This window comes from Stegodyphus dumicola, chromosome 8, assembly GCF_044657685.1.
Source record: "Stegodyphus dumicola isolate Sdum_Otavi_A_Nest chromosome 8, ASM4465768v1".
NCBI lineage: Eukaryota > Metazoa > Arthropoda > Arachnida > Araneae > Eresidae > Stegodyphus > Stegodyphus dumicola.
The window spans coordinates 137,005,696-137,032,943 of NC_140775.1; the positions used below are offsets into that span (position 1 = coordinate 137,005,696).

The 27,248-nt window shown below is 30.7% G+C and overlaps 1 protein-coding gene across 3 annotated transcripts in view; it reads right to left on the bottom strand.

Annotated features, from left to right (window-relative positions):
* LOC118202984 (2-oxoadipate dehydrogenase complex component E1) overlaps positions 1 to 27,248 on the bottom strand; it is a 173,626-nt gene that overhangs the window by 123,949 nt on the left and 22,429 nt on the right. For 2 of the 3 annotated variants that reach the window (XM_085822462.1, XM_085822465.1), the window contains exons 5-11: positions 26,735 to 26,844; positions 15,885 to 15,982; positions 12,897 to 12,975; positions 12,669 to 12,742; positions 7,062 to 7,205; positions 5,385 to 5,500; positions 2,197 to 2,272 (exon numbers count right to left, since the gene is read on the bottom strand). In XM_085822462.1, the coding sequence (XP_085678588.1) occupies positions 2,197 to 2,272; positions 5,385 to 5,500; positions 7,062 to 7,205; positions 12,669 to 12,742; positions 12,897 to 12,975; positions 15,885 to 15,982; positions 26,735 to 26,844 (697 nt within the window). The remainder of the gene's footprint in view (positions 1 to 2,196; positions 2,273 to 5,384; positions 5,501 to 7,061; positions 7,206 to 12,668; positions 12,743 to 12,896; positions 12,976 to 15,884; positions 15,983 to 26,734; positions 26,845 to 27,248) is intronic. The other variant, XM_085822464.1, reaches the window with a different exon arrangement.

Here is a 27,248-nt window from a genome sequence, read left to right on the forward strand (position 1 = left end):
AACCATGGAAAACAATTAACTTTTTTTTTTAATTTTAAATGACAGTTCAATTTACAGAATTAGTTTATAATGAGAAGAAAAAAAAAACTGTGCAGAACTAAACTATATTACAAGATTTAATGATGAAATTTCAGTTCAAAATATAGAAAATAAATAATAATAAGCCATATCAATTGTATTCGTTTGGCACCTAATAAAAATACAATTTATTTTTCCACTCATATTAATATTTAAATAATTTAACTTAAATCAAAATTCTGAACAATTTCTAAATTTTCATTGCATAACAGTTTTCCCTTAACATATATTCCAAGCAAAGTAATTTAAGTAAAAAAGAGGCAATTTCTGAAATCAGAAGACGGGAAATTGCTTCATGCAGTCTCCTTTAACAGTAAAAGCTTAACTAACCCGCATACTCGGAAATTGCCAAATATTCCGGATAGTAACTGGAAAAAGAGGAGTGGGGGGAGATAGTAGCCGTTCTTTAGATTTCTCGGCTAAATAAATGATTTTGACATTTCGATATGTGCATCATGTAAAAACAGACCAATGGAACTGAGAAATATTCTACTTAGAAAGCACAGAAAAACTCTTTTAAGTGTTCATAAACAAATCTCAGACGGAACATCAAAATTAATTATCTCTGCAAAATACCGCAAATGTTCTTGTGCAATACGTGCGGTGTAATTCTCAACAGCTGCCGGTATTCGGAGAATAAAGAACTAAATAAAGGGAAAAGAAAGAGACTTACTAATTTGGGGTGTTTCTGATTATAATTTTCAACAGACTGCATTAAATTTCCGGAATAGAATCAATCTTCGCTTAGGTTGGGTAGACCGCAAAAACTTTTAGTCCTATTTAATCCAGATTGGACAGTGGGGGCGGGGGGAATCCGCTGCTTCAATATTAGAGATTTTGCGGAGAAAGTGGAGAACCTCCCAACCTCCATACTGTATAATGTATTGGGGGGGGGGAAGAAATTACTTTGACTATTCGATTACCTTCCTTTTATTTAAGCCATTCCGAATATTATTCCCTAGAAAGCTAATCTGTGTAAAAACACACCCATTTTTGAAAGTTTATCTATACTTCAGCAGTTACTGCAACTATATTATTATAAATATTCATGCATATACTCATAATATAAGCATAACGATCATAATAGACACGAATACGAACTGACCACGCGGAAAGAGAATGCAAATTATTAAAATCTTGATAGAAATTCAAACGTGTGTAGTATTTGGGTGGGAGGAAAAGAATACCGAATGTAACGGAATTTTCTACCACTTTCGCAATTCTTTGACCAAAAGAACGATGTGAACCTGTCTGTACTCTCGCGCGCACCATAGGTTACAGTAATGCAGAGAAAGGGGGGAAAGCAATTTCCGAGAGTATTATTCACCATCTGACATTGCATATAAGGAAGAAAAGTTGTTTATTTAGTTTCGGCTTCGGTACCGGAGAAAAAATGCACGTTCATTTTAAAAAAAAAAAAAAAAAAAAAAAAAAAAAAAAAAAAAAGGAGGTTAAAAAAAAGCACTAAAAGCAAAAAATAAGCACTAAAAACAAAAAAATAAGGGCTTTAAAGAAAAAGTAAGCACCTATAAGGACCTTTATATTTTATTTTCAAATATAAGGGCTTATAAGCACTTGTAAGGACCGCTACGAACCCTGACTAATTTGCTTGAATATCAATGCAAGGATAAAATTCTGGACTGGTTTGTCACTTGTGATGAAAAGGCCAAAAAAAAGGGAGTTGGTCTGCCACTGGTTTGTCACTTGTGATGAAAAGGCCAAAAAAAGGGAGTTGGTCTGCCACTGGTTAATCTGTCAACAGTGTCGCAAAGCCATCATATATAGCTTCGACATTGCTCCTTCAGACTTCTACCTTTTTTCACATGTGCAGCTACATCTTGCTGGTGCTATCTTCTGTTCTGCACAGGATATCCGAAATGAGGTTGATCTTTTTTTTTTTTTTTTTTTTTTTTACTTGCGGCTACCAAGTTTCTAGGCCAAAGGGCTTTGACAAACTATCAAAACGCTGGCAGAAAATTATAGATTTGGATGGTGATTACTACCCAGGTATTGCTTTCATGTTTTTTTTAAGGGGGCTAACTTTATTAAGAACTTTTTTTTACAGAAAACTTTCATTACAACCATATAGAATAAAAATATCATGACTTAACAGATCACCTCAGGGAAATCTCCATTGACATGAATAACTGGTGCATTTATAGTTTTCATTAAATCACTGCAATAGGTAGATGACCTGAAAATAAATTGCAATGACACGTATTCTTTAAAAACTTAGATATTTTTGTATTTACATTAAAATAAATATGAGTGCATAGTTTAATGCATAATACAATATTATACATTAAAATACACACTCATTATGAAAATTATGTATGTAATTAGCAAAAAATATCAGAATTTTTCCTGAATTTAAATAAAAAAGAACATAAACAACAGCAGAATTTTTATAATATGTTAAAAATAGGACATCTCACACAAATTGTTTTAAAATTTTAATGCCAATGTTAATACAGAAAATTTATATTTACATTTTTTTTTACTATACACATTTTCTACCTCTGAATACAGATACTTTCTCTTTCAAATATAGACATGTCTCTACAAATTCAAAATTATTTTTAACCTCTTCTACTCAGAAATATACTTTTACAGAACAAGTTACATGTTTACATATACTTAAAACTACAATAACACATCGTTCAATAAGACCTCTGACTAACCCACAGATGACGTTAGTGATATCAACTCGACTTCGATGTTCGAAAGAACTAACATTCAAATGATGTGTGTCTGATTTTTATGGCAAACAGACCAGAAACAACGAAGTTACTGGGGTGAAAGTGACACTACTTATGCATTTGTGGAATAAATGGACAAAAACAATTTTCGAGTGTTGATCAAACATTGCTATTTAATGGGCAAAAATACCGTGCAAGCTCAGAAATGGCTTGAAAAATGTATCCAGACTCTGCTCCATCGAAAACAACTATTTGCTGGTGGTATGCTGATTTCAAGCGTGTTTTCTTGAATACAAATGATGTAGCAGCCTTGAGTAGGCCAATTGACGCAGTCACTCTGGAAAATGTGAAACAAGTGTTGAGAATCATGATGAATGACCACAAAGTGAAAGTTTGTAAGACTGTTGAGATGGTAAACATATCAACTGGAAGTGCATGTATGATTTTACATGAAAAGTTGGACATAAAAAAAAAGTGTTTTCAAATGGGTGCCACATGTGCTCACAATGGATCAAAAGCAACAACAAGTCGACGATTCACAGAGCTGATTGTCACTGTTTACTTACAATAAACAGGATTTCTTGCATCGGTATGTGACAATGGACGAAACATGGATCCCCCATCTCACTCTGGAGTCAAAGAGGCAGTCAGCTGAGTGGCATGCAGTCTGTGAAAGCCATCCGAAGCGCCGAAAAATGCAACAGTTATGCCGTCAGTGTTTTGGAATATGCGATGTATAATTTACATCGATTACCTTGAAAAGAGAACAATCTATCAATAGCATTAATTACAGTGAGTTGTGCATTTGAAGGATGAAATCGCAAAAAAATTACCACACATGAAGAAGAAAAAATCATCTTCCATCAAAACAATACCCCATGCCACAAGTCAATGCAAATACAGGTTACATTGAACTAATAGTTGGGTTTCACTCTGCTTACCCATCTACTCTCTCATCTACCATCTACTCTCCAGATCTAGCCCCCAGCAACTACTGGCTGTTTGCTGATACTCCAGGGAAAAAGATTTGGCTTGAATGAGGAAGTCATCGATGCCAATGAAGCTTATTTTGCAGACAAGGACAAATCGCTTTATAAGCACGGTATCAAAAAGTTAGAAAAGCATTCGAATGATTGTATAGCTCTTGATGGTGATTATATTGATGAATAAACATGAATTTTGTGAAACAAATATTGTTTTCTTAAGAAGTTCGAGGGCTTATTGAACAATGTGTTATATGATTAAGGCTAATGTTAAAATTCATTCCTTCTCTGATTTTAAATGATTAAGTCTTGTATCTATTGAATAATTTAGTTGTTAAAACACAAGAAATAAATATCATGCATAGCCCAAAATTAACATATGTATTAAAATGGAAATGAACATTAATTTACAGCTTAAAAAAATTATTAATATAAAATCTATATATGATTTTAAAAGTTATCATTTGATTACGAAGGTTTAATGCATTCTAATAAATCACTTTCAAAACTTTCTAAATTTTAATTTTATGGGAACACTCGAATTAAAAAAAAAAAAAAAAGTTGGTTAGAAATTTGGTTAGAAACGTGGCAAGAAAAAAATTAAGAGAAATAAATATCAGCAATTTGAAGGACTTAAATTGATACTAGGAGAGAAAAAAAAAATATTTGTTCTTACCTTGCACATATCAAATGAAATCTGTCAATGTTACATTAGCTTCCTGTTTTGTATTATATTTTATAGCTGAACTAACAATGCAGCTTTTAAGACTTAAGTTTAAGAAATACACAAATTTTAAATAAAATTCGACTTCACATAGACACTACACACTACACCTTTGATTCACTCTTCTTCATAGAGATTCTTGTCAAGATTGCTTTTAAAATTTATACATGTTTTTTTTTTTTTTTTAAATAAAACAAATATCAACCTATGGTTGGATTTTGGAAAATTTTTAAAACAGGACTTAAAATAAATAAATTAAATAAACTGAAATGTTATTTAAAACTCATTTTTATACCTATTTAATCTACTAGTTTTTTAATAAGAATATTTTTTCTGTTATTTTAATAATTTATATATATATATGGAATATTAACTGTAATTTAAGTTAGCTTAAAACCTTACTGTAAGATAAAATACAGAAAATTTAATTTAAGATTAAGACTAAATGGAACAACTACTTATATTTAATAAAAAAAATCTCTTTTCCCTTTATTATACAGTCATAAAATCTCTTTCCCCTTTATTATATAGTCGTAAAAAGTACTTTTAATCAGTGCATACTTTAACATGTAAAAATAAAGCAAAATATTAAGTAAAAAAAGTGAATGATATACTTTCATGATAGTTTTTGAAAGATTGTTTTCCATTTATGAAAGAATAGTGAATGATACACTTTCATGATAATTTTTGAAAGATTGTTTCCTATTTATGAAAGGAAAAATTGGAATAAGTATGCTTGAAAACAAAATATTTTAATTGCAAATTATATACTGATTATTTTTCTGATAGTAAATCACATTATACACATACAAAATAAAATAATTCAAAAATAAAAATAAGTGATTTGAAAATTCCTTTGAAAATTTGGATGTAGTGTAAATTGTTGCTAAATCTAATTACCTTCCTCTTTCTTGTGGAGTAGTAAATCCTATCTGATTATTTACAATTAGATGAACAGAACCACCAACAGAGAAGTGAGCAACATTTGACATAGCAATGGTTTCCATTACAACACCCTGCAGAAAAATGAAGGAAAGGAAATCTAATATTTTATCTTTTATGATATTAAAATGATCATAATAAAACATTCTTTAAATGTTCTTTTATTTTTTTAATAAATTTAAAAAGATATATACATATATAAATAGAAAGAGCAAATTACCTGCAGTTGTTTTACATGATGTTCTATTCACTATAAAGATCAGTATTTTTTATACATATAATTTTAACACTAATCAAGTCAGTTGAAGAAAATCTGCAGTACAGTGCATTCATTGTATGAGAAATAAATGGAGTCCATAATTGCTGCAACACGAAATAATCCCCAGGATGTCTAGACAGACTTTTCTTGCCTACCCAGCCTTTGCTAATCTCATTTTGCTTATGGTGTTTGGTTGGTAGTGTCTAAATATGTGTGTGCCTGTGCACAGGATAGTTGGAACATATAAATTGTGTACCCTCATGCAGTTAGTATTTACTGTCAACACATATTAGAAAACAAAAGCGATAAAATCATGACAAAAGCAATTCCTGGAAAGGCTACAATGTGAAGATTATCAGATAAAGCACTTGAGTATTTAAACTTTGCAGAAATAAACTCATCAATGGGATTTATTTTATTTTATTTATTTATTTTTTATTATTTATTTATTATTATTTTTTTTATGAACATGCAAGAAATCAAGCCAAAACTAGTACTAGAAAGAAATGATGCAGAATGTAAAGGACTTAACAGCTTTCATATCCCAGAAAATTGTTGAGTCAATTTTTACAGGAGCCAGGATTATATAGAAGCACTTGCCATTGTGCTGAGAAAACGTGAAGCATCAGGCATGTTATATTAGTGAAATCTGAGATTTAAGAAAGGTAGGCAAAGAAAAAAGAATGGCATACCAATGATGCTTTCAAATATTTCTTCAGGAAAATCAGGACATTTTGGGTCATACTTGGATTCAGATGAAGCAAGTTTAACCAGTCAGAATGTTTAGCTGGTTAAACATTCTTCCAGTTAAATTTCCATACTTGGGTAAATTAAAATCTCTATATGACACATATAGAACCACTTCATTACAAGAAGGATGGTGTGGAATGGCATGGTGGTGCATAGTTAGTCCCATCTTTGATATAGCCATCACAAAAGTTGCTTATACAGAAATCTTTAACAACGTTATAAATTAAGTAGACCATAAGAAGCTCCCTACAAATTTTTTCAGCAGGAACAGCCTTGTGCCTAACATTAGATGTCAAAATGCACAAAATTCAATCTTTTTTCAGTGACCACATCATTTCAAAATTATTACTCATTATTTTGAATTATGAATTATGTCATTATGTAGAAATATAACTCTAAAACAGACATGAAGTGACAGCTCATTTATTATTTCATATAATGTATAACCTCTACATATGTAAGGGATCAGAGTAAAATGATAGGAGCAAAATGTTAATGTCCTCATTCGATAACACGCAGCAGCATAGATGTTAAGGAAACATTAATTGACAGTATAAGAATACAATTTAATGTTATCACCAATGTAACTATTTTTTTCAAAAACATTGAGAGTAGTAAAAATGTACCTGGCCTGTAAAAGATGCATCACCATGAACTTGTATGGGCAACACTGGGTACGAAATTGGTTCCTCTGAAGTATCACTGTAATCAGCAAGTTTTAAGCTTTGAAGGCGACTGCGAGCATATCCAACAACAACAGGAGAAACTGCCTAATTTAAAATAAATAATATCAATTTTGCATAAAATAACTGGGTTACAAGATAATAAAATATTCTTACCATTTTTAGCTTCCCATTTTGATAAAGAACTCATAGAGATGAAATAAAGCAGGGTTCATACACATTTCTGCACACGGAAATTAAGGACTTTTAAAGACCATTAATGAAAACAATTAAAGTTCTATGAGCAAATGGGAGCTGAATAAATTCAATTAAAATATTACCTATGCCTGAATTTCACTTTTGTAATACCATCATAAAAATAAAATATATCCCTAAGTAGTATGCATTATTACTAAACATGAAATAATTAACATAATTATTAATAAGTTTGAGAACAAAATTAACTGTAAGCAATTTATCAAGTAGCATTAAATATTTTACACTTATAATAGTTGGACAAATCTGAAAGAAGATAAGTGACATTTACGTTTTACTAACAGTTAGCTTTATGTCGATTTTTTTTTTTTTTTTTTTTTTTTTTTTTTTTTAATGTCTCATTTTGTCACATGCTTGATCAGTCTATGACTGTATGAGGATTAGTAAATAGCAGGTAGATTTTATGTCAAACGGCATAGGTTAAAATGAGAAGTAAGATCATAATCAGATTTGCTAATTAGAACAAACCTGAATGGCCTAATATAGGCACGGTTGGCAAGTGCTGAAAGTTAGTCAGGCTCTGTTTGATGCAATTAGTGTTGTAGCTTCGTGAAGAGTTCTAGGGGTTGTAACCCAGTTAATATACTTTAAGGCTCCAATAAGCCATTAAAGCAACAGAGGTGATAAGTTGTTTTGTATTATTTTAAGTCTCACTAGATGCAAAGAATAAGTTTTACTTGAATTTTTACATTTTTGTGTTTTATCTTGTGACCACATTTTTAATACAAGTATAAGTATTAATGAAAGGCAATAAGTCACTTTAATATGTAGAGATAATTTTTAAGGATAAGCAGTTTGTTATAAATAATTAAATTAGGTAGTTAGATAACCTCAGTCATCATGGAATTACATGACCACTATTAAATTATATTTTTTAACAATATTTGTTAAAAAAGCCTTATTAAAATCAAAATCTAATAAAATTTCCCAGTTTAAAATACATTTGATTTATGACATTGATTCTTAAACGATATTAGGATAATTACACATTAAAAGCTACAAAACATTTATATTTTGTAACAACACTCAACAAAATATTTATCAGTCATTTTAATTTGAAGCCTTCCCAAACATTTTGGCTAGTTTATATTGATTTCCTTCTCTTTAAGCATCTTTTCTAACAAGTAGAGATTTGTCTCAATATGCAAACCAATGCTCGCTAGTTTCTGCAAGCTTTATCTCCTAACTTGTCAATTTCTCCACAATGTATGAGGATTTACTGGATCTGGTAAAAGTTAAAAAGTCCAAAATCACTGACAGATGTGAAGCAAATCATCACTATGGCTGAAAGTAACTACAATATCAGAAAAAGGTTTAAATAAGCCTCTTATTTAAAAAGAACTTTGAACATGAAGGCATGTTCTGATGCTAACAAAATCAATTACAGCTCACGGTGACTTAATTAAACAAGAACAATCACATTCAAACTAAAAATGTGGACTAAACTAAATGCAAACTAAAATTGTGTGTCAAAGACTACACAATTTAATTTTAATTTAATCTGGCTCAGTAACTCTATCATATGAGGAACAGAAATGGGAAATTATAGTAAAGGCTGAAATCATAAACAATCGGGTAATTTACATAATATCTGCACATATCTTTGAAGAATTTTTTTTTTTTTTTTTTTTTTTTTTTTTATGTATTCAGTTTTATTCTTCAACACTTTTCCATGCATTTTAGAATTTTTGGATTTAATTAAGGATTTTTGCTATCCTAAAAAGCACTAAATGCATTTAGAATGTATAGAAAAGTGGCTAATTATATTTCTTTAGTAATATGAACATTCAGAAGAAATATGAAATATATATGGTAAAGGTCGGTTACAAAGCTGGTGTGGCAGAATTTTTAGAATTTAGTGACACACCGAACAACCAAATCTAGATATGGCAAAACTTTTAGAATTTAGAGCAGGCATTGGAAGCAGAATTTAGAAAGGCACCAAGCAGCAGAATTTAGTATCCGCAAAGATTGCATCAGGTGGGAAAATGCCTAGTGCCAGCTCTGTGTATGATGCATTAAGACATATAAGATTAATTTTTTTAAATTGTAAGTTTTCAATTTCTTTATTAATAAAAAAATCCCTTTCTATAATGCCTGGCCATGTGATAAGATTAGACACATTTTCGATATTTCCCATACTTATGTCTAGTGACAAGTAGAGAAAATAAAGGGAAGATAAACATGTTAAGAAAAAGATTCCAGTATCAGAAGTAAAATATTCAAATATTATGTTTTCATTATTCTTCCAGACATTCTCCGAAAAGTAAGAAATTCATCGCAAACTTTCTGTAAAATAAAGGGTATTTATAAAGTCCTGGACCCATTTTGATGTTTGATAACTCATAAAATAATGAAGATATAAACAAACTTATGGCATTTATTGATGGAATAACTTATATATTTTCCTTTCCAGGTTTGAATGTCTTTACTTTTGTAAATACCATCTGCATGTGTGGTTAATTCCAGATAATTTCATTTTCCAGTCTAAATATCGTCTACTTATTAATTGCATTTTTCTCTCTTTTGTTTTTGGCAACTACTACAATGTTATCTTTACTTTTGATGTGTTTGTTCTAGTACTTTTGTATGCGATATTTTATTCGACCAGATATTAAGGAGAATGCATACGGCACAAGAGGAAGCTCAGATTTTATGGTGGTTCACAGAAACAAAATCCATAATGCAAACAGAGACAAATTGCAGAAGAATTTACCAAAAAGATCCTCCATCCAAAAGCAGCATCTTGCGGTGGAAAAAGAATTTTCTAGAAACTGGAAGTATAGCAGATAAGAAACGTTCCGAACGTCCCTGCACAAGTGATTTTGATGTTGAGCATGTCAGAGAGACATTTCTACACAATACTAGAGGATCTGTGAGATCAGCGGCAAGAGAATTGGATATGTCAATTTCGACGGTGTACAAGTTATTAAGAAAAAATTAAGACTGCATGCATACAAAGTTCAAATTGTTCAAGTTTCGAAACCGGACAATAGGCCTAGGAGGATGGCCTTCACAACAGATATGCTAAGGAGGATAGAAGATGATGCTGAATTTCTGAAGTGCATAATGTTCTCCAACGAAGCATGCTTTCATCTTTCTGGCATTGTTAATCGCCATAATGTGCACATATGGGGATCTGAAAACCCGCATGAATACCATGAGGCACAACGGGATTCCCCAAAGGTTAATGTGTGGTGTGGACTAATGCACGACTGAGTCACTGGGCCTTTCTTTTTTACAGAAAAGACAGTCTCATCAGTCATATACTTAGACATGTTGGAAAACTTCGTATTTCCACAACTAGAAAAGTTTCAGCCACATGTCTTTTTGCAACAAGATGGTGCACCACCTCATTGGGGTACCATCGTTCGTAGTTCTTTGAATGACCATTTTACAGGAAGATGGATTGGGCGAGGAGGTCCAATTCCTTGGCCACCCCGATCACCTGATATAATGCTGCTGGACTTTTTCCTTTGGGGATTTGTAAAGGACAACGTTTACAGGAGGAGACTGTTGAAAATTGATGACCTAAAAGCCAGAATTACAACCGCAATAGTCTCTGTGGATCACAACATGCTTGCCGGTACCTCGCATGAAATCGAATATTGACTTGATATTCTCCATGCGACGAAGGGGGCACACGTGGAAGTTTATTGACAAGGGTCATGAAATTTTTTGAGTCTATCTAACATTTTATGTTATTAATTTTAATCTATCTTTATTATTTTATGAGTTATTAAACATCAAAATGGGTCCGGGACTTTATAAACACCCTGTACATCCATTACGTGTTGATACCATGGAGACATTTTTCATTTTGTCACATATTTCTCAAATCTTCTAGAATCATACGTCTATAAATTTTGACTTCAAATCCTTCTAAACTTTCCAAGCTGCAATGTCTAAAATCCTAAAGAAAAATTATCCCTACCAATTCTGTAACAGCAAAAGGGCAGATATATTTTAGGGGAAAAAAAGGAGGGAAAAAGTGTAAAATTAATTTTATAGAGAAAACTGATGCATATTCTGAGAATTTTGAAAATTCTGAAACAATCACATTGGAAAAACTCTGATTATGAAAAAAATAAAAAGAAGATATTTTTAATTAATTACATAGCTAATTTTGCTTTTGCTAAGAGCTGTTTCGTAAATTTTGCTTTATAGCATTATACCTTGTTTATTTTTCACATGCAAAATATTGTATAATAAGTTGCGAAAATGAAACTTTACAATTTGACAGCGAAAAATAAAAATGTTTTATTTTAATGTTATTTTTTAAATATAATTTCAATATATTACCATTATTTTAATGAAATTTATCAATGTTACGATGTTTTAAAAAAATCATCGAAAAATTCTCAGATTTTGAAATTAAAATTTTTCTACAGAAACTTATCTTAAAATCGCCAATATGTTGATAAATCGCCAAATTTAGAACCGTTTAATAAAAGAATTCACATCCCCAAAAGTGAAAAATTGTCTCTGAAAGTAAGAGCTCTTCAATAGAAAAAATGAATTTTGAAATGCTTGTGTTTTACTTTCTTGCTAGAAAATGAAAGTATCCCATCATTTATATTAGAAATAGAAACAAATTATAACCCATTAACCCATTCAAAATATAACCATATATGTCAACGAATCGGCAAAAATTTTCCTCAATGCTAATTCACACTCAAAATGGTGGTCATAAAAACATACAGAAATTTCAGATGATTAAAAGAGGGTGTGTTAAGAGCAAGTTTCAACCCTTTTAGAGGCCCTTTTAAAAGGGTTGAAAGAGCTTTTGAGAGTAAAGAAATAGTCCATTGACTTTAGATTTAAGAAGTTGAATGCAGTTGTGTGTGACTGTGAAGCTTCTTCTGGCTCGTTGAACTAGGTTCATGTAATCAGGCTCCTGGGTCAGACCACTATTCCAATATATAACAACATAACATGATAATTATATTAATTATTGCACAACTTAACTTACCTTATCTTTTTAAGTGTATATATATAGTTAACAATATTCTTTTACTGTATTTCAAAGAAAAACAATTTTAAACCTAAAAATAGAATTATATAAAATAAACAGCTGCGTTTTCTACTGCTTCTGAAATGATAAAATTTGTAAAATATTAAATTAAATAACCGAATAATAGCCAAAGTATAATCTATCATTAGCACAACAATCTTTTTAAGGAATAAATCTGGAGGGAAGTAATGACAAATATAGAATACCTAATAAGATTTAATTTCCTAAATATTAATGTTATATAACTTAAATTTAATTTGAATATGTGTTAGAATTCTCACCTCTAAATGAGATGGATTGGGAAGCAAAGTAATATGTACTGAGCCATCTTTGAATTTGTAATCTATAGAGCTTGCTGAAATAATGAGAAATATTTAAACTTTAAAAGTAAAGAATATTTATATTTATAACACTTTTAATCTTAAAAAGAATTCATTATTATATATATTTCATTTGTTCTAACCTAAATTATATTATTCAACTGTCATAAAATATAAAGTTAACCTTACTTAAATGTGACAGTACATCACCAGTGGCATTTATATCGTTAGAAAATTCAGGAAAGCCCATCATCTGGAACATAAAGAACTACACTATAAAAATTTAAAGTAAAAGTGAGTTGACCTTAAATTTAAAATGATTTTGTAAATGAACTTTGTCATCCTGTATTATTTCAATTAAAAAAGAATCAATTTATCTAGCACATGACAGGCATGATATTCTAAAATTCTGTCAATTTATAACAAAAATTAATTTTTTAAGTTTTGAAGTAAACATTAATTATATTATAAATCTTTCTTCCTTCATACATATATATGCATTTTGATAAATATTTTTAGGATATGTTTTAAATAGTATAATTGCAAATACTTTTTACAATTTATTCAAAATAACTTTCATATTTTTAAAACCTCCTTAAAAATATGATTTCTACAGCAATTAAAAAAAAACCATATTGCAAATGATGTGAAAGCCATGGAAATGATGTAACTAAAGAACTGGAACACTATACACCTTACTGATAACATCAAAAAGTTATAAAAATTTATGCATTTACTCCCTAAAAAGTAAATTTTACACGCTAAACCTTTAGGCCCACACAATTTTTCTTTCACCTGATTCAAAACTAAATTTTTTCCCTCGGGTTTGCCTATGAAATTCAGCAATTTTTTTGCAACCGTATTTTGCTTTTATAGAAAAGAATTTTTTTTAAACATCTAAGTAATGTAAATCAGCAAACTAATTAATTTTACTAAATAAAATGACTAACATACAGAAATCATGACCTGCTCTTATTAGTATTTATGCAAAGTGGATAAATGACATGTAGTAGATGGCAAGGTGTTGGATGTCCATGCATCAGTAAAGAAAAAGGATGTCAGAGACTGTCCCACTTGGTACAGCAAAATCGGCACTAGACAGTGGATCAGCTGACAGCCCAATATAATGCAGGCCCAAATGCAGGCATTTAGGAACACATGGTTCATTATGGGTACTGCTGAATATGGGACTGTACAGCAGACATCCCATTCGTGTGCTTTTGCTGACTAAGCATCACGGTCAACTAGTCCTACAGAGGACCTGGGAACATTGAGGCTGAAGCATGGAAAAATGGAAGATAACTGCCTCTTGAGATGAATGACATTTTCTCATTCATCCCATTAATGGTCGTGTCAGGGTATGCTATCTTCCAGGCAAACAGTGATCCCCCCCCCGTAAAGCAAGCAGGTCATACAAAGGCTGATGGCGGTAAAATTACGCTTTGGGTGACATTCTTATGGGCGGCTCTGGGATCAGTTGCACCCTTACATGATGTCTATCTTCCGAACTGGAAATAGAATCTTCCAACAGGACAATGCCTCATGTCACAAGGCTCAAATTGTGTTGGAATGGTTTAAAAAGCATAATGCTGAATTCCAATAATGTCCTGGCCACCTAACTCGCTTGGATCTTAAAATGATAGAACACATTAGGGATGCCGGGGAATGGTAGCTCAAAGCTTAAACACCACCATGCTGGAATATCTCAACAAAAGAACATTCTTCTAAAGAACTAAACGAAATTTCTTCATCAATCCCCTTTATAATATACAGCAAATGACACAATCAAAATGCAAACAACTGTGGATAAATAAATTACAGATAATCATTAGTGTAAAAATAAATAAATGTTTCGATAAAAAAATGGTTTATTAGATTTACATTTATTATTTTTTGCATTTTTCCCCTTAATTTTACACACATAAACAAGTTTTCAAAAATAAAATCTCAATTCTATTTACACAAAAGTTCCATTTTAATTAATGCAAAGGCATTCATGTGTTGATGCAATTCTTTTTAATATATGGCATAAAACTGCATAATTAATTTTTTAATCATGCCGTTCAAAAATATTCAACCTGTTTCTTGCTTTCTGTAGGAAATTATTAAGCCTGCTTCCACTAGATAAGAAGAGCGAAAAGTCAATAATGTTAGTTCAGTAACAACTTTTATTTGGGGATATTTCTCTCCAATAACTTTTAAATTCTAAACTTTAGCATACCCATGTGTTTCAAATTACACTTGTGCTTGAAAATCCTACTATGAAATTAATCCTTCTAAATGTAATCAACTCTTCTGGCACCATGACAGAACATTTAAATTTTCAATATCTTGGAAGCGAAAATTAAAATTTTCTTTTAAATTTTGCAAATGGTTTCTACAGAATATATATATATAGAGAGAGAGAGATTTCTTTTTAAACCAATAGCAAGCCCTCACCCGATTTGGCTTGGCCACTACTAAGACCAGAAGTGGTGGCCACTTTATTATGGAGGAACCTGATTGGTGGGCCACCTTTGCCTCCTATGAAGTGACGGACAGTTACAACCATGCTTTCTCTGAGATTAGAACTCGGGATCTTTGGTATTGCAGTCAGGCTCCCCTAAACACTATACTATCTGGGCGGCACATCCAGAGAAAGTTTTTACATACTTTTTACCCGGCTGTGTTTAATGCATTTTCTTCTTTGATATTATGCTTATTTCATAATATATATATAATTTAAAAAAAGATTACTTACTTTTAAAACATATTAAATATTCTTTTCTGTATTTTACCCTTATATTTATTTTTTATGATTTCTTTTTTACTATACAGCATTATATCAATAAATAAAAATTATAAATTTAAGAATTTTTTTGTATTAAATGGAATCTCGATTATGCCGATTAATTGCCAGTACAAATTCAGCTACTGACACTCAACTGATCTCTTGATCATCAATTCCCTGTAAAATCAAGTCCATTTGGAAAACTTAATCTAAAGTCTCCTGTTCATAAAACAGATTTCAACTGTTCAGTGGCATTTATTATAAGCACTTACCTCTATTAGCAGTGAAATTTCAAATCTTAGTAATATTTTTTAAAAGTCAATGCTTATTTTGCAAAATTTAATGAAATAATGTAATGCACCTATATCAGACAATTAGCATGTATAAAACCAACAAAATATTCAAACCTTTTGAAACATTGCAACTGGAGGAAAATTTAACAGCCCTGTTAACAGATTCAGTCGACCTCTGTGAGGGATTCCAATCATTATATACTTCAAGTCAGCTAAAAGTTAATTACAGAAATAAAATTTAACAGAATTTAAAAAATCTCAAATACATAACATAAATTCAGTGATAAGTGGGAATAAATTAATAAAATAATAAATATGCATATTAAAAGACAATGCATCTGGTCTCTACAGATCTGCACAAGCAATGCATCTGGTCAATCTACATACATACAAAGTTTGAATCACTTCCCAACATCTATAACTTGACAATTACATAACACACAGTTATCTGATATGTTGTTTTGAGTTGTTACAGAATACAATAAAAATAAAATAGATGTGGTTTCAATAACTTATACATTCAGTATGCAAGCTATTAAAGCAAAAATGATTAAACATGTATTAAAACATTCATCAAAGTTTTAAATTCCAAAAATAAATTGAAAAAAAACTGCTATCTAAAAACTTCAAACAACAATTTATCGACTCAAGAAGAATTTGCCATTAAAAATTTTTAGAAATTAAAAAATTGCTAAAAAATTTTAAACGTAAAGAATCATAAAAAAATAATTTTAACGATTCTGTGTCAGTTATATGAACAGATGGTATCAGACACATTTTTCATTATTAAACAAAGCTGCAAATATTAACTAAAATAACAAGCTAAAGATACGCTGATTATGTTGCTATAGCATCTTTAACAAAACTGTAAGTGTTTATAACAAAATCCAGTTGGATACAGTATTATAAATGAAATGAATATTGGCACTTTTTGACTATTTTCAAACTCTCCTCAAAAGTCAACTACTGGTGACTAATTTTTCGCCAAGAAAACCACAGCCATTTTCAAAAATGGTGATACAGAAAATATTACATAAAACAACAATCAATTAACAAAATAAAAAATACAAGAAACATTTGCAATGAAACACTTACCCTTTTATTTGAGGAGGGACACTCATATACACAGCGATCTGTTTTAACTTAAAAAACATCAAAGAATTCTAAAAATTTCACATCATGCAAAACTTGGCATTGCACACACGACCATTCTCTCTATGAACAATCTGTTTTCGCTTAAACAAATATCAGAGATTTCCACAAACTTGGCATCATATACAAATTTTAATCCATAAAATATTATCATTTAACCCTTTGATGCGCGCGGTATTATTTTTATAATTTTTTTAACTAAAAATTCTAGAAATTGAAAATTATGATCCTAGAGACAAATAATATATGAATTAAAAAAATCTACTCTTGCCCATTGTTCTGTGGGTGGTGATCGCACTGTGAAACCACCGTGCGTCTAGGACTTTGAAACTTACTGATGTAGGAGGAAAAAAAAACTTACCATTTTCCGCGCGCGTTCCCAATAAATGACGAAATGTACGGATTTTAAAAAATATATGAAAGAATTGCATTATATATAATTTTTTACATTATTTTACAAAGTAAATCCTCAGAAAAAATGAAAAAAATAAACATTTATGTAATTTTTCTATAGCAATGAAAATATTAAGTACCTACATAATAAGGACATTTGGATAAATGGATTACAAAACTCAGTACAAGATAAAAAAAAACTCAGCGTTTTTTTTTTTTTTTTTTTTTTTTTAATTTCAAAGAACTCCTCTTTTTTTTTTTTTTTTTTTTTTTTTTTTTTTTTGACACTGTTCAAAGCATGTTTTGTCTCTTTGGTACATGCATAGACCCACATTGCACGTTTCGCACATACATCTTGTTCTATGAGGTTTCTTCCTTGTGCTACAAAATGTACACTGCCTGGATTTAAATTTCACTGGTATATGTCCAGCGTTATTTAGTTTTTTTTCATCTGGCACATGAAATTTGTGGTTTTTTATGTTAATGGGGGGGGGGCTTGGTCTTTTTGGCTTTGTACGGATTGTTCGTTTCCCATTCATACTTATTTTATTCGTATTTTATCAAATAATTTCAAAATATTCAGAATCAATTTAAAAATATTCAGAAAATATTTTAAATTTAAATAAAACTTTTATGCAATTTCTATTTTTAATTATAGCAAAGTATATTTACATTAAAAAAAAGAGGAGGGAAAAAATTCGGAAAATGGTGGTTTCAGGGCGCGACCACCGCGCGTCAAAGGGTTAAGAAGTACAACTTCAACGAATGTGAATTTTTGTATTCTGTATTATTGCACAAAATATGGAACACTGCCTTTTACATCAGCTGGTGAAATCAACAGCAGTGCCATTACAAATTCTTTTCATTATACCCCCCCCCATTTTTTTATTTGAACAGTTTCAGATTGTAATAGTCACCGAAAAGGCTTTGTTAAGGTTTTTTATGCTCTCGCTGACCTTGCAATTTACAAGTCTCCTATCACTATCACTAACCATATTTTTTGGTGGGTCTTTTTAGCTTTATTACTAAGCATCATTTTCATCGTACTTACACCATAAAGAATTCAACAGTAAAATCATAAAAAACTTTAAAAGCAGCATATAGCAGTACACATTTAGAACCACTGAATTCCCGATGCAGTGTTAAGTGTTGGCATACATTCTTCTGATTTTTTTTTTAATCTTTTCTCAGTTCATCATATTAATGATCAGTTTTCTTACTAAGATGGCTTTACAAAACTTCATTTGGGGTATTTTTATTATTAACATTTTGTATGTGTACTTTATTTATTAAATATCATGTTCTTGGTGCTTATGGCACACAAAATTCAATTCAACAGCATTATAACAAAATATTTAAAAACTGCACATTTTTATAATTGCCAAGAGACAGTCTTGCGTGCTGAAGATAAAAAGCCATTGATTGGTTTGAAATTGTTGAGTTTGTTGATCAAAAATTCATTAAAGGTTTACAAAATATGAAATAGGTTATAAAAAACATTTGAAATTCAAACTTCGGGCTTCCAGGTGCCCATGTTCAGGTAAAGGACTACGCTATTCAAAATTTGAAATTCAAAATTTGGGCTTCAAGGTGCCTAGATTCAGGTGAAGGATTATGCTATTCAAAATTTGATGGCTTTAGGTACTTTTGTTTTTTCATAATGTGAGAAAAATGTATACATTCATGCAGATTCTTCATTGAACTTCTTTTAACATAAATACAGGATGATAATACAGTACAAAGTCCGTAATCCGGACGTCCATTATCCAGAATGATCTATAATCCGGATCTCAAAGCCACAAACTTATGCATGCACGTAAAGCCAGTAAAGCGTTTACCCATGCGCTAGCGTTTATCCATAGTGAAGAAATTAACAAAGAACGTTATTGAAAATGAAATATTTCGATTGACAAGTTAGTCGGTATTCTCGACACAGCAATTACAGGACTTGAACAGTGGAACTTTGTAACTGAACAAGAAATTATGTCTGTTTACAGAATTAAAGAGAAAGTATTAGCACAAAAAACGAAGCAACTTAAACAACTTACATTGAAAGAAATGTTTACTAAAGTAAGCAAATAAATATTAAGCTTTTTCTTTTCTTTCTTTCTTTCTTTCTTTTTTTTTTCTTTTTTTTTTTTTTTTTGTTAGTAAATTTTGATACCCTTTAGATCATAATTGCTCTTTATTTCATAAATTACAGTTTCATATTTTTAATTGTATAATTTCTGCATGCCATCTTACCAGATTTAAATTGATGATTTATAATCCGGAAAAACCCCAGATCCGGAATCGCTGAAGTCTCGATGAGTACGGATTACGGACTTTGTACTGTATTTGGTGGCAAGTATTTGAAAAGCGATATGCCGTTTTTAGTGATTCAACACAAAATGCCATTTCAAGACTAATATCTCGTTCAGGACTAGCGTTCTTTTCAGGCTAAAAACATTAATGACAAAAATGACCACTGAATTTGAAGGTGGAAATCAGCTCCAGGCACTGGCACACCTGGGTTGTCACTTAAAACGTTCTGTTGAGGTTATGGGTTATTTATTTCGGAGACTTCATGAATTTACTTTAAGGGGATGGAGATAATCAGAAAAGCCCTGAATTTTTAACTTCTAAAATTAGACACATTATTTAAAAAGTAAAACAAAGATCTAAGTTAAACAAAAACATTTATTGCTTTTCAATTTTTAAATTTATAACAAATTAATTAAACATGAAAGATAAATGAAAACTTATGCTTTGTACCTTACTCATTAAAATGACCACTATGGTTAGTCATCAAAATTGGCAAATTTAATTGCATTATTTGATTCTCAGACTCAGTTGCCAAATGCCTGTGTGGTGGCTGTTAACACTATCACTAACCATATTGTGATATGAAAGTATTTAAAATAATAATAAAATTTTAAAGTGGAATATGTACTTATTTTAGTGTTAAAATAAATAAATTTACTATAATTCTTTTACAAGCTTTTATGTAAAACATGGAATTAACTCAATCGAATGAATGAGCATATGATGCAATTCCTGGACAGTCAAATCATGTCGCAGAAATAAGAGTTATCAAATTAAAAATAACATATCATTGTAATGAGTTTTCTTTTTTAAGACAGCAGAAAGAACAAAAATGACTAGAAATTTTGCATCATTAAATAAAATTAAATATTTAACGAGAAAGCATTCTGTTTCTGCTCCTAATCCTAATAGGAATTTGTTTTTTCAAGTTTTCAGTTCAAAAACAATTGCAGTCAAAACTCAATTATGCATTATTCTTTTAACTTTCAGTTTCTATTATACATTAGCCATTAAGACAGTCTAATGGACAAAGTCCACCTACAGACAAAAAATAAAAATAAGTATGAAAACAAAGTTTAAGAGGCGAACAGGCCATATTATGCAACAATATATAATTATTTTATCCCCATATTTAAAACAAAAGACTTTAAAAACTATTTAGTCTACAGCATTCAATTATCAAATAAAATTATACAAAAATAATATAATGTTATGCTTTCAAAAACAATTTCGAACAATTTGAAAATTCCATGTACAAGCAGCATCAAAGCATGAAACTTTGATAGAACAATTTTCTTGAGTTTAAAGTTGTTTTAATTACACTGTATCTGGAAAAAAAAAAAAGAGAGAAAAAGAAAACTCCCTGTTACATAAGATTGCTGTGTTTATTCACACATACCTCCTGGCTAGTGCAATATGTAAAAATACAGTACCATAATTTATTTTAAATTAAGTCCATTCTAGAAATACAAAGGATGTCTGACATCTGTCATGTTGTGGCTACAGATTGTTTAGCACTCATTTAAAATATCATGCTTTTAAGTTTACATGACAATGAGAAAGCTAAAAGGCTATAATGTGTCCATTTTCAATATGATTTTGATTTTTATTCATTGTATTATGTTTAAAATGTATCTTTGCTATCAACAGCCTGTTTATGGTATTAATGGCAGCAATAATCCATTGACAGAATGATCAGAAATACAGCTAGAAATCTGATTGCATCATCTGATGACAGTACCGGGCAAGGATAAATGTAATAAAACTATTAGTAAGTAATGTCTTCAAACTAGATAACAGTCCAAAATAAAAACAGACTCATCTGGATATTTCCAACTGAAAGCAATTATTCTTTCTCTTTTCCACAGATATTGCCAATAACACTAAATTAAAATCGCACTTTGTTAGTTTCACAGCCTCATGATTATTTTGATGAGCAACTGCCCAACCTAAACTATAACTTGTTGCTGCATTTTCAATGCCATCTTGTTAATGATATAAACTCAAGCACATAAGTCTTATTTGAAATGAAAAAATGAAGTTTCAAGTTTAATATACTATCAATTATAATTTCCCTCTAAAATATAAAGCAACACACTTCAATTAAATCAAAAATACAGCCCCTGACTCAATCTGTATTCTTTTAACCATCACAACAAGAATCTATAGACAGTTGGATAATCAGAGTTCTACTGTGTAACAGTCCTAGCACGATGACACAGTAAAGGATTATTCAGTTTTAAAAAAATCACCATTCTGGATATTTTCTACTTAAATATTTTAGAAAAATAGGAAATGAAATGAAACAGAAAATGGTTTCTGAAACAGAAATTCGCGTAGAGTCATTAATGAAACATTAATTCAGAAAATAGAAATTCAGAATTTGAGAACTAATATTGAATTTTCTCCTGTTGAAATAAAAAGTGGTGGGGAAAAATTCAAACTTATTACATTCTCTTGAATGTGCAAATACAGCTAACTTTGGTTCATGAGCATAATTCATTCCTGAAGGCAGTTTATCATCCAAAATATTCATGGAACAATTTTTCCCATAGAAATTAATATAAAATGAATTAATCCATTTCTGGATACCAAATGATGTTTCAAAAAGAGTACAGTCAAAAGTCTTTAATCCGGACTCGTCGGGACTTCGGCGATTCCGGATTATCGATTTTTCCGGATTATAGATCATCAGTTTAAATCTGGTAAGATGGCATGCAGAAATTATAAAACTAAAAATATGAAACCGTAATTTATAAAATAATGAGCTATTATGATCTAAAGGGTATCCAAATTTACCAAAAAAGAAGCCTAATATTTATTTGTTTACTTTATTAAATAAACATTTCTTTTAACGCGCGGATGCGTAAAGCATACCTTACTCATAGCCGAAATTAGACAATTGCAACCAGAAAACTATGTGATTTGTATTCGTGATATTTATAATGACGAGGAATTTGATTTAAATCATATCAAAGACGGAGTACATCGAAATTAAATACTACATTTAGTAAGGAATTATAAGCCGACTAAAATAAAAACATCTGCCCTGAAGATAACGATAGTGTTGACAGATCAACTTCCAGTTCATTGCGCGCCGCGACGTGCCCCCCCCCCCCGCGCAGAGCAGCGTGAAATTGATAAACAGATTTCGGAACGGTTAGATAAACAAAGGATATGCTTTTATTCATTTTTTGTAGCAATTCGTTTTTTGTTTGATGGACATCGAAACATACTTTCGTTTTCTAGATCCTTTGGGAGCTCCAGCATCGGAAATTCTATTTGACATAATCGAAAGTTCAAGCTTACTTTTAGAAAATTGCTCTTACAGTCTGCAAAAAATAATAAGCCGGATCCAATTTGAAGATTAAGGAACAACGCAATTATCAACATTAACTGAAATAGATAATTAGATAATTTTAGCTTATACTGTCCGTCATACATTAAACGCGCACGCGAAAACGTATTCTGCACTTGCGCAGATGCATATGCGCAGTCGTAAATGTCTTGCGCACACGAGTAAAACGCCTATGCGCATGCGTCAATGCGGCGCATGCGCAGAAAGATTTTAGCTTTGAGGTCCGGATTATAGATCATTCCGGATTACGGGTGTCCGAATTAACGACTTTTGACTGTATTTTGCATGCAAGTTTACAATGCAAAACCAATGGAATTTATTATCTCTAACACATACACAATATTTAATACAATACCAAACATATAAAAAAATAATTGGAAAACTTGAATTAAATTTTGCCGTATCTCTACCACAGAAAGTTGATAATGAAAGCAGAAAATGGTGAAGAAGCCAAAAGTGCAAAATATTGTTATTTGAAAAGGAATTCCTATTTCCTTAATACCAGGTAACTGCTATCTTTCTAAGATTGATTTTCTTTTCATCTTTCTTTTAACACCACTTACCTTTACTCGAGAATCATGAGCCTTTGTCCCCACTGTGATTTGTTTTTGTTTATGTTTTAAAATGTTATTAGCAAGACATGGCACTGTCACTGCAAATACTTATAATATGGCTTACTACTGCTTTGTAAAGGTAATAATGTGGTGTTCTTTGTGAAAATATCATGGAACAAATAACTAGGAACAACTCTCCTTCCATCTTCTTCTGAAGATAGTTTCTCTACTACATTAATTGCATTTTTGAGTATCATCTGTTACCAACTTACTTGATTGTATCTTGAGATACTGTTTATCACCCAAAACATTTTTTATTTGGAAAATATGCTTGTGAATAAAGGTTTCACTGTACTTACAAAGAAACAGAAAGCTTAAGAAGATGAATCTAACATTCTGATAACCAAAACGTTTTAAAACTAAGAACATCAGTTCAAAGCACGTAGAGTCATTAGGATTCTTTTGAAGCACGAGATGTGAAAAATTAGCAATGGCCTCGATGGGACTCAAACCTCGGACCCCTTGAAAAACGCACCAAGCGTGCTGACCATTACACCATGATGGCATGCTAAGAAGGTGGGAGAAATATCTTATATACTCACCTTTTTAAAGGCTGACTGTGGATTAGGGGACCCAATCACCAAATCCTGGTGAGTTCGGGCACAACTGTAGAGACATTAGGTTATTTCGAAACAGGAGAGATGAAAAATGAGCAATGCCCTCGCCAGGACTCAGACCTCTAAAAATATGCGCCAAGTTTGCTACCCATTACACCACAAAGGCACGATAAGAAGACGGGAGAAATAACTTATATACTCCCCCTTTTAATAGGTGACTGAGGACCAATCCCCAAATCCTGGTGGTAGAGAATCATCATTCACCACCTTTTTTTTTTTTTTTTTTTTTTTACTTCAGGCACCACTGTTGAGTCATTAGAACTTTTTTGAAGCAGGAGATGTGAAAAATGAGCAATGCCCTCGTCGGACCCAAACTTCGGACCTCTAGGGGATACGTGCCAAACCTGCTGACCATTATACCATGAAGGCATGCAAAAAAGGCATGAGAAGTACCTTATAAGAATAAAAGCAGGATCTAAACACTTAACACAGTATTATAAACAATTGATATTCAATGAAAAAGTAAATTCAAGCATCATTGTAAAAACCCAAACAAGTCTTAGAACAAACCGTATTGTAAACATCAAATGTAATCATTCCGTATAAACAAGCACTGAATCAGTATGCAATTTAATATAAAGTACTTCTATGTGAGCCTAAGTACAAAACAAGAATTGGTGCATTTCAGTGTTTGTAAAAAAACAGATAGTTACCAATATACATAAATTCATTCAATGCACATGTGCTCATAATTTATATTTCTCTGACTAGTGAACATCATCTTGTTGAAAATCACAGCTAGCGAAAATTATCTAAGTGAAAATTAGAGAAAGTAAAATTTAGCTAGTGAAAACTTCTTCGATGCTAAATATTTAATATAATTTTGCATCTTTTAGGGATCTGCAACATGGTAGAACAAAAAGCACAGGGATACAGCCATCATTTGAAGTCCTATCTAACAGAATTTATGATCAGCCATGATGATGTATTTGATGCATTATTAGCAATAAATGCTGAATAATGGATACTATAAAATGCCTGTTTAAAATAAATTTGAGGTATGTGCCTATATGTAGTTTATTTAAATAAATAATATTATAAAATTCCATTAAATAAAATAATACACATAAATTTACTTAAATTCTTTCTGTATGTAAATACAAAGACATTGTGTATTATAGACATTAGAATAATTGTTTGTATGCATCAGTAACTGTCTGTTTTTCACCAAAGATGACACACACCTATTCCCATTTTTCATCAAGGTCATTTTATTATTTGTATTAAGTTAAGAAATAAATAAAAAACTATATTTTTATTTCTAAATTTATTACAAATTAAGCTGTTAAAAGTTTTCTTTTTCTCTCTAAATTTCTCTCTATCTGGATACTTAACATGAAAGGCATAACAATGTAGAATCATACAATGTGCTGGCCTTCCAAACTTTTACTATACATCAGTTGTCTTTAAGCTGTACTTTGGAACCCTATCATTCCACTGGCTTCCCAAACTATTACTACAGGTCAGTTGTGTTTAAATCGTACTTTGGAACCCTAGCATTCCACAAATCGAAATAAAAAACTGAAAAGGAAATTATAAAGCAATTCAATTACACTAGTGTCTGACTACTGTTTATTAACTAAAAAATATAAAGATACATTTAGTTGCTGATTAGTTTAAAACTTAACATGTGTTCATCATATGTCAAAGAGAATGATATGCAGTGCATTGAAAACTAAACAGTTTTCTAATGAAAAATATATTTAGATGACAATTAAAGTTATACAATGGAGCACATTTTAAAGAAAACTATGAGAGAACATTTCCCAGAAGTAAAAAACTATTTATACTGGATAAAAAAATCCACTTAAGTTGTACAGCCAGAAGCCTTGACAGTGAAGTAAAGGAAACAACTTATCAATATATAAACAGATTTAACATTAAGATCTAAATTTAAGAAAGAGCAGCTCCAAAATATTTGGTTTTAGATGAAGTACAATCCTAAATTGAAAGGAAAATACAGAAATATCTCATAATTATATAAGTGATTTTGGCCACATAAAAACAATCAATGAATTCCAAGTCTGGTGCTCTAGGGAGGTAGGGACAATGAAAACATCACCAAGAGTATGTCAACACCATCTTCACATACATCCAGCTGGAAATAGCAAATTTGAATAGCTGATCTTAGTTCTAAGCCTCTCATTATGATTTAAGTTCTATGAGTTTCAGGAAGTAATCCCCCCTTTTCAGAGAAATTTCATGGCTTAAGAAAGGGTGAATTCCATGAAATATTTACTGTAGCATTTAAAAAATAATGACTAAATAAGATATACATAATCCCTCAGAAATTATGTTCAGCATTTCTAATACTGAGGGGATATAAACATAAATTTTATCTTCCATGATGAATAAATTGCTTATGACCTTTTTACCTCCTTTTTTTCTTAAAAAAAAATTAAGCAGAACAATGTAAAATTTAAATTTCTTATATACATACTTTCATATAAAATTTTGTGAAAATTTTAAGTAGCAGAAAATTCTGAATTTAACAAAAGTCATTACACAAAACTACATAGAACATACACAAACAAGCCTGCTTGAAAATTTCCATAAAAAAGACCATCATGCTTTCAGCCCCTTCTCCACCATATCTCTTCACGGAAGAAAATTTTGTCGCTAGGAAATTATCAAAACCTGTAAATCAAATTCAAATATAAAACATTATCATAAAAAAATCAAACAATTCAAATATAAAATCATAAATCATTACCATAATACTTTATTGATACAAAGAAATATAAATAAATAAACAGGGAAGAACTACACAAGAAAAATATGCAAGCTTCTTTTCTATATAAAAACAGAGTTGAAAAATTTTCAAATCAAGTTTTTTTTTTCCCCTTTCTTTTAATTTTCTATATATACACCAAGCATAATACAAAAACACACTGCTTGAAATATTCCACATGCACTTTAGGTTTATTTTCAGAATTTTCCAAATTTTCAGAATGGGCCAAACTGGTAACCATGCTCACAACAACCTTGCCATTTCCTTATGCAATGCTTAATTTTATCTTATGCAAAAGATTGCAAAAAA